The sequence below is a fragment of the Solanum dulcamara genome, chromosome 5 (assembly GCF_947179165.1).
Source record: "Solanum dulcamara chromosome 5, daSolDulc1.2, whole genome shotgun sequence".
NCBI lineage: Eukaryota > Viridiplantae > Streptophyta > Magnoliopsida > Solanales > Solanaceae > Solanum > Solanum dulcamara.
In genome coordinates this window covers 71,606,626-71,617,428 of record NC_077241.1, presented here as the reverse complement: position 1 = coordinate 71,617,428, position 10,803 = coordinate 71,606,626, and the positions used below count along the sequence as shown (strand labels likewise).

Here is a 10,803-nt window from a genome sequence, read left to right as displayed (position 1 = left end):
TAAAATATAAGGGATATAAAAGTAATTTCCATGGTCAAAGAAAATGACTTTAAACACTTAGAAAAAAAAAGTTAGGAATCGTAACTTTTCATTTTTGACTGATTAAGAACTTTCTGGCTTAAAATTAGCATTAGGTAAACACGTTCAAAAGATGAAAATGGACTTTAAGTTGGTAAAGCCAATCCAAACGGACTCCTAATCTTTCACTCACTCGACCCATAGTTCCTATCCTAGGATTTGAAGGAGCACAAATTTTTTGAACTATAGTTTTGGACGCCTATGATATTATCACACAAATAGCTTCCCTCCATGTTCCTAAGTCCTAACAAAAAGACGACCAAAAAGAGAGCCAACGTACGTTTTTCGTACATTCAATTCAAAAAGAGAAAAAATAATAACAAAAACAGATAGCAGAGTGCCATTGGATGCTTTATTCTTGGCTCTGCAACTTTTTTTTTAACCTGTGCTGGATGATGATAATGATAAAAGTACTAAACTTTGCTAAAACCCCTTTTTATATCTCTTCTATAAGGAGCTGAATCTGAAGATTTTCTAGTTTTTTCAAGTAAAAAAAAAAAATGGGAGGGCCTGTGATAGAAAGAAAAGGAGGTAGTGTAGTTTGGGTGTTGAGACAAAATGGAACATGGTGGCCAGGGAGAATATTGTGTAGCAATGAAATCCCAACTTCTGGGATTCTTTCTCGTACTAATTTCAGTTCAAGATTTCCAATCAAGCTTCTTGGTAGAGATGATGCTTCTGTGTATGCTCTTAGCTCTTTTTTTCTGCTTCTTTTGTTGTTTATGTGTTGTTAGAAGTTAGAACATGGGATTCTTGAGGACCCCTTTTGTTTTTTCTTGGTAGGGAGTTAAGATTTGATGGATTTTTTTGGTAAGATTAAGAAAAGATGGGGGGAAGGGGGGGGGGGGGTATAATGTTAAGTTCTTGTGTGAGCTACTGTCTTTTGCTGCTAAGTAGTTGTAAGAACAAAGTATAGCAGAATTTCTTGAATTTTGTTATACTCATAGAAATGAAGGTTGTATACTGTTTATTTTGTTTTGCATGTGAGACAAGAAGTTAGTATTTTTGAAAATCAAACTTTTGACTTAAGACCCTTTCTGTCCTAACCATAGAAGCTGTCTCTTTTGCTGGTTTCACAGCTTAGGTTGAGTACTATAGTTTGTTTATCTCAGTTTAATTTGTGGGGTTTTTCTTAAAACTTTTGGTAAATTTGACATGTCTACCTCTGGACAGCTTCTTGATCACAGAGGAAACAGAGAAACGTGACAAAACTGTGTTGTTGCTGTTTTTTTTTTCCTTTATTGTGTTTCTTGGTATCTTTTGTGGTTTTTGAGATCAGTAAATGAAGGTGTCAAATCATATTTGTGTGCGATTGTATATCAAAATTATCAGGTATTGGTACAATTTGGAGAAGTCTAGTCGCGTAAAGGCGTTTCGATGTGGTGAGTTTGATGGTTGTATCAAAAAGGCTGAATCATCCAAGACTCTTACCTATACTAAAAGCCTGAAATATGCACACAGAGCAGATGCCATTCTTCATGCTCTTGAACTTGAGAAGCAAGATCAGGAGAAACTGGAAAGGCCAGGTATTTTAGCTGTTTGGCTCATATTGGCTTTTTTATCTTTGTTGTATTAGACTGAAAATTGATGAGGATATTGATGCTTATTCGAGCATAAAAGGATGTTTTAGCTCATAGAACAGTAATTAGGAGGGAGAAGTCAATCAAGATGGCTACCAAATTTGATGTTCATGATGCTACATTACGGAAAAAAAAGTATCTCGTCATCCTAATCTTGCAAGTTTCTTAAATAAAATCAATAAAGGAATCTGTTGGTAAAATTTGTTTGTATATTACAGTATTCATTTCTGGATTCAAAGAGGGTGAGACTCATGGAGAAAGTAATCAAAGAGCAAAGAGAAGCAGACGTCTTTACTCCCCTATCAACTCGATATCTTTCTTGGAGAAATCAGTTCATTCGCAATCATCAAATATGATTGCCACATCTATTCATGCTGCAGAAAATTCTTCTTCGAAGTCCACGAGTTCCTGGAAGAGTGATTCGCAGAGTTCACATAGAAAGAAAGAGAAAACTGCAGGTTAATGTTTATCCTCTGCTTCTTTTTTTGATCCTTTTGTTTATGGTTTTGATACATGTATATCTCCTTTCTATTCCATCTTCTTTGAGGAAGGTGTGTGTTTGCAGTTTAGATCTTCATCTTTGCTTAATTAGCAACATCTATTCATGCTGCAGAAAATTCTTCTTCGAAGTCCACGAGTTCCTGGAAGAGTGATTCGCAGAGTTCACATAGAAAGAAAGAGAAAACTGCAGGTTAATGTTTATCCTCTGCTTCTTTTTTTGATCCTTTTGTTTATGGTTTTGATACATGTATATCTCCTTTCTATTCCATCTTCTTTGAGGAAGGTGTGTGTTTGCAGTTTAGATCTTCATCTTTGCTTAATTAGCAACATTTGAACTGGCTCTTTTTTCAAACGTTGCCTTTTTCATATTTGAGCAGATTTTACATAATGATCTTGCCTTATATTTCTATGCAATGATGCCTAAAGCACTAGCACACTTCCCTTTATTTGCTTTCGTTTTCTTTGAGTTATTACATCAGTGTGCTACTGTGATGTCATGGAATTGGCATTGCCAGTGACTTCAATTCTACAAAATTTACATCTAAGAACATCTCTTACATCATATGATTTAAGTTCAACAATCATAGGTGTAAATCATATTGATGAAAGATGGAACTTTTTTGATGAATGATGCTGCTAAATAGAAGAGCACTGCAAATGTCTAGAGTAGTTTCAGGACCAAGCAATTGATTGGATACTGTTTGTTGTGCTTTTTTGATCTGTTCTGAAAATTCAGGTCATAATGCATTGCAACCAGCGAAGATGAGCTTCAAGGTCATCAGTCGTCCAGCAGTCAAAAAATGGAAGCACAATGGGAAAGTGCATAATCAGCATTTTAGGAGCAGATCAGTTGTTTCAACTAATGAACGAAGTACTGAATTTGGATTTAAGACTGAATCATTTGAAAACATGTCAAGGGATCTCAATCAGGAGTCTCAGCCTAGTCCAGGGAACAGTTTCTCTGAGGACACCAGCATCCAAAGCCCTAGTTCAAAGTTCACCACGCGGAAGAATAGTACCAAGACATTAATAGATGTGCATATGACAGTTCAAAGCACATATAGAGGAGAGCATACTCCCCTTGTTTCTTTAATGAGTAGACTAAATGGAAAGGCAATTGTCGGTCACCCCATCAACATAGAAGTGTTATACGATAGTTCAATGCTTCCTGTTAAAAAGGAGAGCTGTGATCAACTGCAAAACAAGAGCAGAATGCCTCAACTTGTTTGGAGAACATCGAAGAGAACTCCCGTCTGTTACACAAGTTCTACCTCTTCTGCAACTAAGTATGAGAACATTCAGCACAGCAGCAAGAAACTCGGAGATTTGAGTTCCCAAGCTAGGAAAAATGGTCGCTTTAATACCAAGTCTCGTGGGAAGTTATCGAAGAAGTCAAACATGTCAAAGAATAAACCAAGATCACTCTACCTTGCTGATTCCAGAATCAAGAATGCTGTAAAAGATGACAGACTGCCTCGTGTTACATGTGTCCCTGTGAAAGACGTATTCATCAAGTTAATAGGGGCACTTGGAAATGTATGATCATAAGCAAGAGGTGTTCATATGGTGTATTTATTGCCCTTTGACTTTCTGAGTAGGAGAAGCTTTCTGTAGATATTACAGGTTGCTTAGTTTTTTTTTTTTTTTTTTGTAACTGTTGACATTATGAGAACTGTATATTGACATACTTCTGTAGGTTAATATCTCCTCTGTAAGTAATCCTTAACTTGCAAAAAAATGAGCAAAATGATTGCTTAGCCTTTTGTTCTTCCAACATGAAATCCATCTAATAGTCCTATTGTAGTAAGATTGAGTTGCTTTTTACTAGTATAGTTCTTCAAGTACTTCTATTACTTCACAGTTTAACTTTATGTTCCTTTTGCAAAGTCTTAACCATTTTTAGACTTGAATAAAAGAAGAGTTATGATAGAATAATGGTTAGTGTAGAAACAATTTAAGTCTGATGAATCTTTTAAATGTTTCAGTATTGGAATGACATGGACTTGAATACACTAATTTGAGGTTGAAATATACTTTTCTTGTGGAAGCAGGAAAAACAAATTCCCTATTTTTACATTAAGCCTCTTTCCCATCCTCCAGCATATCCACCCCTCACCCTACTCCCCATAGTTCCTCATCATCCACACCCGTACCCCACCTCATTCCCTATAGTGTTTGTTTAAATTATATACAAATGCTTTTGGATAATATCTTTACTTGTTTACTTACCAAACCCTAAAGTATAAATAAGAAATTGACTTATTTTTTGAAAAAGCATTTCTAAGAAACATTTTTCTTCGCACCAGATACCCTTAAATACTTCATTTTTTTCATGATAGCTACATGAGTTTGAATAAAAACACATTTACTCGTAGCTACCCTATCCCCTTGATCGCCTACTTGCTTGGTTGATTGAGAAAAATCAAGTTCTTCCCGAAACAACAACAACAACATACCCAAAAGATTCTTGATTTTCCGAAATAGATTAAATATTCAATAAAGAGAGATTATATCTTAAAATATTAATAAAATTAAAATAGTCAAATATCCCTCTTAATTAATATTTTTCCTATAGCAAAAACCTACTTCACCAGCAAAGGAGGTGATGCAGTGAATAACGTTGTTCCTTAACTAGATTTCGAGTTCAAACTTTGAGTATAAAAAATACTTCCCCTAGACCCTACTCGGCGTGAAAAAACTACCCCTTTCTCTAGCTCCAAGTTGGTATAAATAAACTTTCAACTCAAAAAGTTCACCAAAACCCCCCCAACTAGGGTTTAAGACGACACCGTTGTTTGATTCCCAATATTTTCACAGCAACTCAACAATGGCTACTCTGAGATACTTGCTCTCCAAATCATCAACATCTCTAAAACTCAGCCAACCTCTCCATCTTTATCGCTCCAACAACTTCCCTCACATTTCCCAATTCCTAAGAGCTCTTCACTCATTCGCTTCCAGAGAATTCCATTGCCATTCACTTAATTCTAGAAGTTTCTCCACTTCTCCTGAGTACGTCGCCCAAGACTCTGATTCTTCCATTGCAGCCGCTTTGAATCTTGATAGTCGTGTTCCGGCCACTATTATTACTGGTTTTCTTGGCTCTGGAAAGGTTCGGGGAATCAAACAGTTTTTTTTTAAAACAAAATGATTGCATTTTTCTCATAATTTTTAGTTGTAGTTATGATAACCTAAGTTATTGAATATTAGAATGAAACAGATCAAATGAAAGCAATATGGATAGGGAGGAGAATTCATCTAACTGAGCTCAGCTAGCTCGGAATTGGGGCGTAGTTTATTTGTTTAGCAAATTATTGAATATTAGAATGAAATGGATTGAAAAAAGTTGCTTTGTAGATCTTTGTATATAGTTTTCGAACATCTAAATTTTGTTCACAACGAGAATTACATAAGTTGATTCTTGTGCTCTGAATCCGTGATTTTGTGAATTTGGGGGGAAGGAGGGTAGTTCATTTCGGTTCAGGAAGTAAAATCTCTCATGCCCTTGAGGTTTTCACATTCTTATTTGAACTTGCTTTAAAAACTAATTGTATTCAACTAGATGTTATGTAAATGTTTTCCTCCTTTTCTTTGTTTGTGCTAGTGTTTGTTCTATTATGGGTTGAAGAAATTATGGCATTTTGTTGACTACAAATGCTGAAAAAGCATATCATGTATAGGTGGACAGTGTAATCCAGTTACCACATATGTGTCATCAACTCCATGTTAGCTAAAGTTTCAGATGAAATACATAAAAGTCAAAGGTTAATGCAATTATGCCCAATGTAAAATTAGAACTAAATGATTTGTCTTCTTAATATCACCTTCCTGTTTTCTTTTTTGGTTTCTGTTTTTTACTTATAAACACCACGAATGTAGTTATTCTCTTTGTTGAATTGAGATATTTGAATCACCTTGCATGTAGAAGATGTCGGGATTTGTATGCTTATGAGAAATGTCTCTTTCTTTTCTTTCATGGATACTCTGGCAGACTACTCTGTTGAATCATATACTGACATCTCAGCATGGGAAGCGGATTGCTGTGATTGAAAATGAGGTATTCCGGGTTTTTCTCATCTTATCCAGTTATTATTGTTAACTATTATAACCTAAGATTGTTTTTTTTCTTCTATATAATCGATGCCCTTTGACTTCCCATTTTGCAATTAATTATGTTATGGCTAGTAAATTTTGCAATTTATCTGTGACGCTTTTGTTATTTGTTATTTGCTTTCACATAACACTTTGAACTTCTGGTACTTCTTAGCAGTATCTAACCTCTTTTTATTCTTTTATTCTTTTATTGAGCCGAGGTTCTCTCAGAAACAGCCGTCCTACCTTGGTAGGAGTAAAGTCTGCGTACACTTTACCCTCCCCAGACCCCACGTTGTGGGATTTCACTGGGTTGTTGTTGTTGTTGTTGTATGGCTAGTAAATTTTGGATTATCTGCATTTACTCAGATTTTTATATGGCTAATCCAATTGCAGTTTGGTGAGGTGGACATTGATGGCTCATTGGTTGCTAGTCATTCTTCATCTAATGAGGAGATTCTCATGGTTAATAATGGTTGTCTATGCTGTACTGTACGTGGTGACCTTGTTAAGATGCTGTTGGAGCTCGTTAAGAATAGGAGAGACAGATTTGATCACATAGTTATAGAGACTACAGGTATGTGAAACTATTTAATAAAATGTAATTAATTGTTGTTCTCAAACATGCTCAAGTGCACTTGTGGATTCAATTTTGTTGGTAAGACCTCAAGAACATCTGATTATGAAGTACTTATCGAAAGGAAAAAAAATTGATTATGTAGTTTAGCACTCGCAATTTACTTCAATACTTAAATGGATAACTTTGCCTGGTTTATGCAGGTTATCTTATGAGCAATAGATAAGGTTCTTCTATACAGTATGTGAAAACATTTTAATAGAGAGTTATGTTACCTTTCTCAAAGCATTTTAATAGAGGTTCTTTCTTAATCTCTTTTATTGACTGGGATGGATTAAATTTATGTGCCTTAAACAAATCCTCGTAGACGTAGATTTGCATTAATCCAAAAGGTAGCTTGTACTGAATTGCTTCCTTCTCCTTCGAACAATGTTGATGCAGTGATAAGAGTGGGAAAAAAGAGGGAAACATATGCATATGCATATGCATATGTAGTGTTGATCTTATGTTTTGATATATTGTCTGTTCCTGATGGTGATTCAAATGAAATTCAGATGCCTGGGACTAGGAAGCATGTAACTTCATTCAATTTGCAATGACTAGTGCAGTTTCGTTTATTTCTATTATTACTCTCATCTTCCACTGTATTGCATGAAGCCTTCGTTTAGGTCTGTAATCTGTTGTAACTTCATGGGATACTTCAATAGCACTCTAAATGGGGTGGGAAAGTTATTGTCCACTGGCATTGCTGACAGAAATGTGTTTTCAATATTGCTGAATGTTGCTTACTAGCTTTCTGAAATGAACAATCCTTTGTAGACCCTCTCCCTCACTGGGAGAAGCAGGGCAAAGAAAAAACAAAACCACGAAAGGTGGGTTTCCGTAGTTTAGCCCATCATGAGGCCCCTGTAAAATACAAACTAAATACTAATTATGCATCTTGGTCTGACTAAATCCCCGTAGCATGTTTTTCTTTAGAAGTGGATATTCATAACTCATGTTTAGTGAGTGTTTATCATCTTCCTAACCACTCCTTTGAGTTGCTACTTGTTTTCCAGGTCTTGCGAAGCCTGGTCCAGTTATTGAAACATTTTGTTCTGATGAATTGGTTTCAAGACATGTCAAACTTGATGGAGTCGTTACATTGGTTGATTGCAAGCACTCCTTGCAACATTTAAATAAGGTAAAACCCAGATTTGTGTCGAATGAGGCTGTCGAACAAGTGGCTTATGCAGATCGTATTATCTTGAACAAGGTAAGGCAGCTTCTAGCTTTTACTTGGTTACTCTTTTCATAGCCTGCTGTAGGTTCAATCAATCTTTGGAAGCCTATATTTCAGTTTATGTTCTTCTGATTATGTTGACAGATAGACTTGGTAACTGAATCTGAGCTCGAAGTGTTAACAAAGAGAATCAAGGTAGAGTCTCTTATTTTTTAGTCTTTCTTCTACAATTGCAGTGCAGTTAGTTGCTCTAATATACACATGACTTATATTGTTGTAATATGTTACGTATGAATGATTCAATGATATTAAATTGAAAATTACCTTCCAAAGTAGGGGTAAGGTCTGGGTACGCACTACCCTTCCCAGACCACACTCGTGGGATTACACTGGGTTTGTTATTGTTGTTAAGCTTGGAAATTTCCCTCTTGCTTATGTAGTTTTAAGAACTATTCTGCTTAATGTGAAGGGGGAATTTCTTTGTGAGGCTCTTCTCACTGCTTTCTTATTGTATTCCTTTAATTTCCTCCGTAATGCTTGTTCCAATATGACTTGGTAATGCATTTTGAGCTGCATTTAGTTATATTTCCCCCTTTTTTCGATTATATTTACGACTCCATTTTTGAATACCAAGTCTTGATTGCCGTGACTTTCCAGCATATCAATGGGATGGCACAAATAAAGAGAGCAAAGCATGGGGTGGTTGATATGGACTTTGTTTTGGGAGTTGGTGGCTACGATCTTGACAGGTGATTCTTCTTAAAGAACTTTCTCCTTAAACTGTTTCCTTTTCCTTGGCTCAGAATGGTATCTGGAGTTGTTGTTGTTGAGATTTCAAGTATGCTTGCTTTGCAGAGTTGATTCTGAAGTTCAATCAGAGGGCTCCCACTGTGGGCACAAACATGAAGATAGGCATGGTAGTGAATAGTAATTAACCTTTTGAAACATTTCATTTTCGTTCTCCCTGTTCTTTCCAATGTCTCCCCGATTCTCTCTGTTTTCCCTACATATGAGTTGTTTGATTCTTTTTTATTACTGCTCTGACTTCTCATCTTATCAGAAGATAAACGTAAAGCTCCTTCAGTTTTTTTGATAGCATGCCTCATTGTTTGCAGAACATCACAAGAGTCACCATGTCCATCATGACCATGTACACGATTCTGCTGTATCCAGTGTTAGTATTGTGTCAGAGGGAACCATAGATTTAGATGAGGTATGTGCTCTTTCTTTCTAGTTAGCTTCTTATTTTTTGTATCATTATCTAGTTATTGTAGAGTTACCAATTTCACTGGCCACTGCATGCTTAAAGTCTGCGGCTCTGTCCTAATGTAACACTGATTGATATTTTAACAAGGCTTGCTCTACTAAACACTTTAAGGTGCTAGAGACGAACATAAACTTAATATTCAAAGATACTTGTCCATGTTTTGCCCAAATTTAGTTTATTTTGTATGAACAACATTTTACTGGGTATGTGATCCAGGTGGATGATTGGCTTGAAAGACTGATTGAGGAGAATGGGGATGACCTGTACAGGATGAAAGGGGTTTTATCTGTGAGTGATTCTGAAGAGCGCTATGTTTTCCAGGTTCTCATCAATTTCGTCTTTGTGGTATTCTTGATCTTGATGCTCAGTCATTCTTGATTCTGATTTTGATCCTTTTTTACTTTTCTTTCGTTTAACTTTTGCAAAGGGGGTACATTCCATTTTAGATGGATGCCCAGGCAAGACATGGGAACCAAATGAGAAGAGAATGAACAAGTTAGTATTCATAGGCAGAAACCTAGATGAAGCTGCATTAAGAAAGGGTTTCAAAGGCTGCTTATGTGAGGAATAGATGATGGACGCATGTTATCCACTAGCAACCTATAGTTCAACTTGAGCATAAATGCATTCTGATAGCCATAGCGCGAACCCCTACGAAACTGTGAGAGTTCATTCTGTGATCGATATAGATTATGATCTCATGTGATATTGTCTTGTACTTAGTTGTCTCTCAATTTTCTCCCCCTCCTCCGCTTTCGGGGACGTGCCTCATGTATAAACAGTTGTGAATTGTGATGAATGATGTACTGTCTCATTTGAAATGTACATTCAAGTTAATTTATTCTTCCTTCATGTTTTCTCCAAGTCATACATGCGTCATCTTATATTACCAGTAGTTCATAGGCTTCATAGCATAGCTAAGAATCTTCTTCCCACACCTCGCTCTAGTGCGGGATGCTTCTCCCATTGCCCTTGTAGCAAAAAATGCTATTTGGATAACCATAGTGTGATCAATGCAGTAAAAAAACAAGGGTCAAAGAAGCAGTATAGCTGGCTCATTGCTGTCGATATTCTAACAAGACACTTTTAGTTGTCTTGTGTTTCTTTTTTGTTGCAAGAATATTCTACTGTCTTCCTTCCCCTTCTGTCCTTATTCTCTTCTCTTTTTGCTTTCCTGCAATATTCTTATTAAAAGTGCCATTTTCACTCTGATTTCTGAGCTTTGCATTTTTGTTTTCCATAGAAAGATAATAATATTGAGATTCTTTATTGATTAAAATAAAGAGAACATTATGCTACTCGCAATATCAATTTTTTTGTAGTTGATAAATTTACTTTTTATCGGAATTAGATACACACTCATTCTTCTTGAAAAAAGTATTGACATCCAATTTGGGAAGGACTATATGTCTTTCGCCCCAAATAAGTGTCCCTTTGGCTCATTTTATGTCTATTTAGAAAAAATAGTAAATGTAAGGGTGAGAGC

General features: G+C 36.0%; 2 protein-coding genes across 2 annotated transcripts; both read left to right on the top strand.

The window, feature by feature from the left end:
• Positions 1–221: 221 nt before the first annotated feature.
• Positions 222–4,012, top strand: LOC129889618 (uncharacterized). Its single transcript, XM_055964999.1, has 5 exons — positions 222–760; positions 1,411–1,604; positions 1,877–2,116; positions 2,272–2,349; positions 2,896–4,012. Exons 1-5 carry the CDS (start codon positions 579–581, stop codon positions 3,699–3,701), a joined length of 1,500 nt encoding a protein of 499 aa, XP_055820974.1. The 5' UTR covers positions 222–578; the 3' UTR covers positions 3,702–4,012.
• Positions 4,013–4,863: 851 nt separating this feature from the next.
• LOC129889617 (uncharacterized) lies at positions 4,864–10,169 on the top strand. The gene is made up of 10 exons (XM_055964998.1): positions 4,864–5,271; positions 6,151–6,216; positions 6,648–6,828; positions 7,887–8,083; positions 8,195–8,245; positions 8,708–8,799; positions 8,906–8,967; positions 9,166–9,263; positions 9,534–9,638; positions 9,745–10,169. Exons 1-10 carry the CDS (start codon positions 4,987–4,989, stop codon positions 9,886–9,888), a joined length of 1,281 nt encoding a protein of 426 aa, XP_055820973.1. The 5' UTR covers positions 4,864–4,986; the 3' UTR covers positions 9,889–10,169.
• The last annotated feature ends 634 nt before the right edge of the window (positions 10,170–10,803 follow it).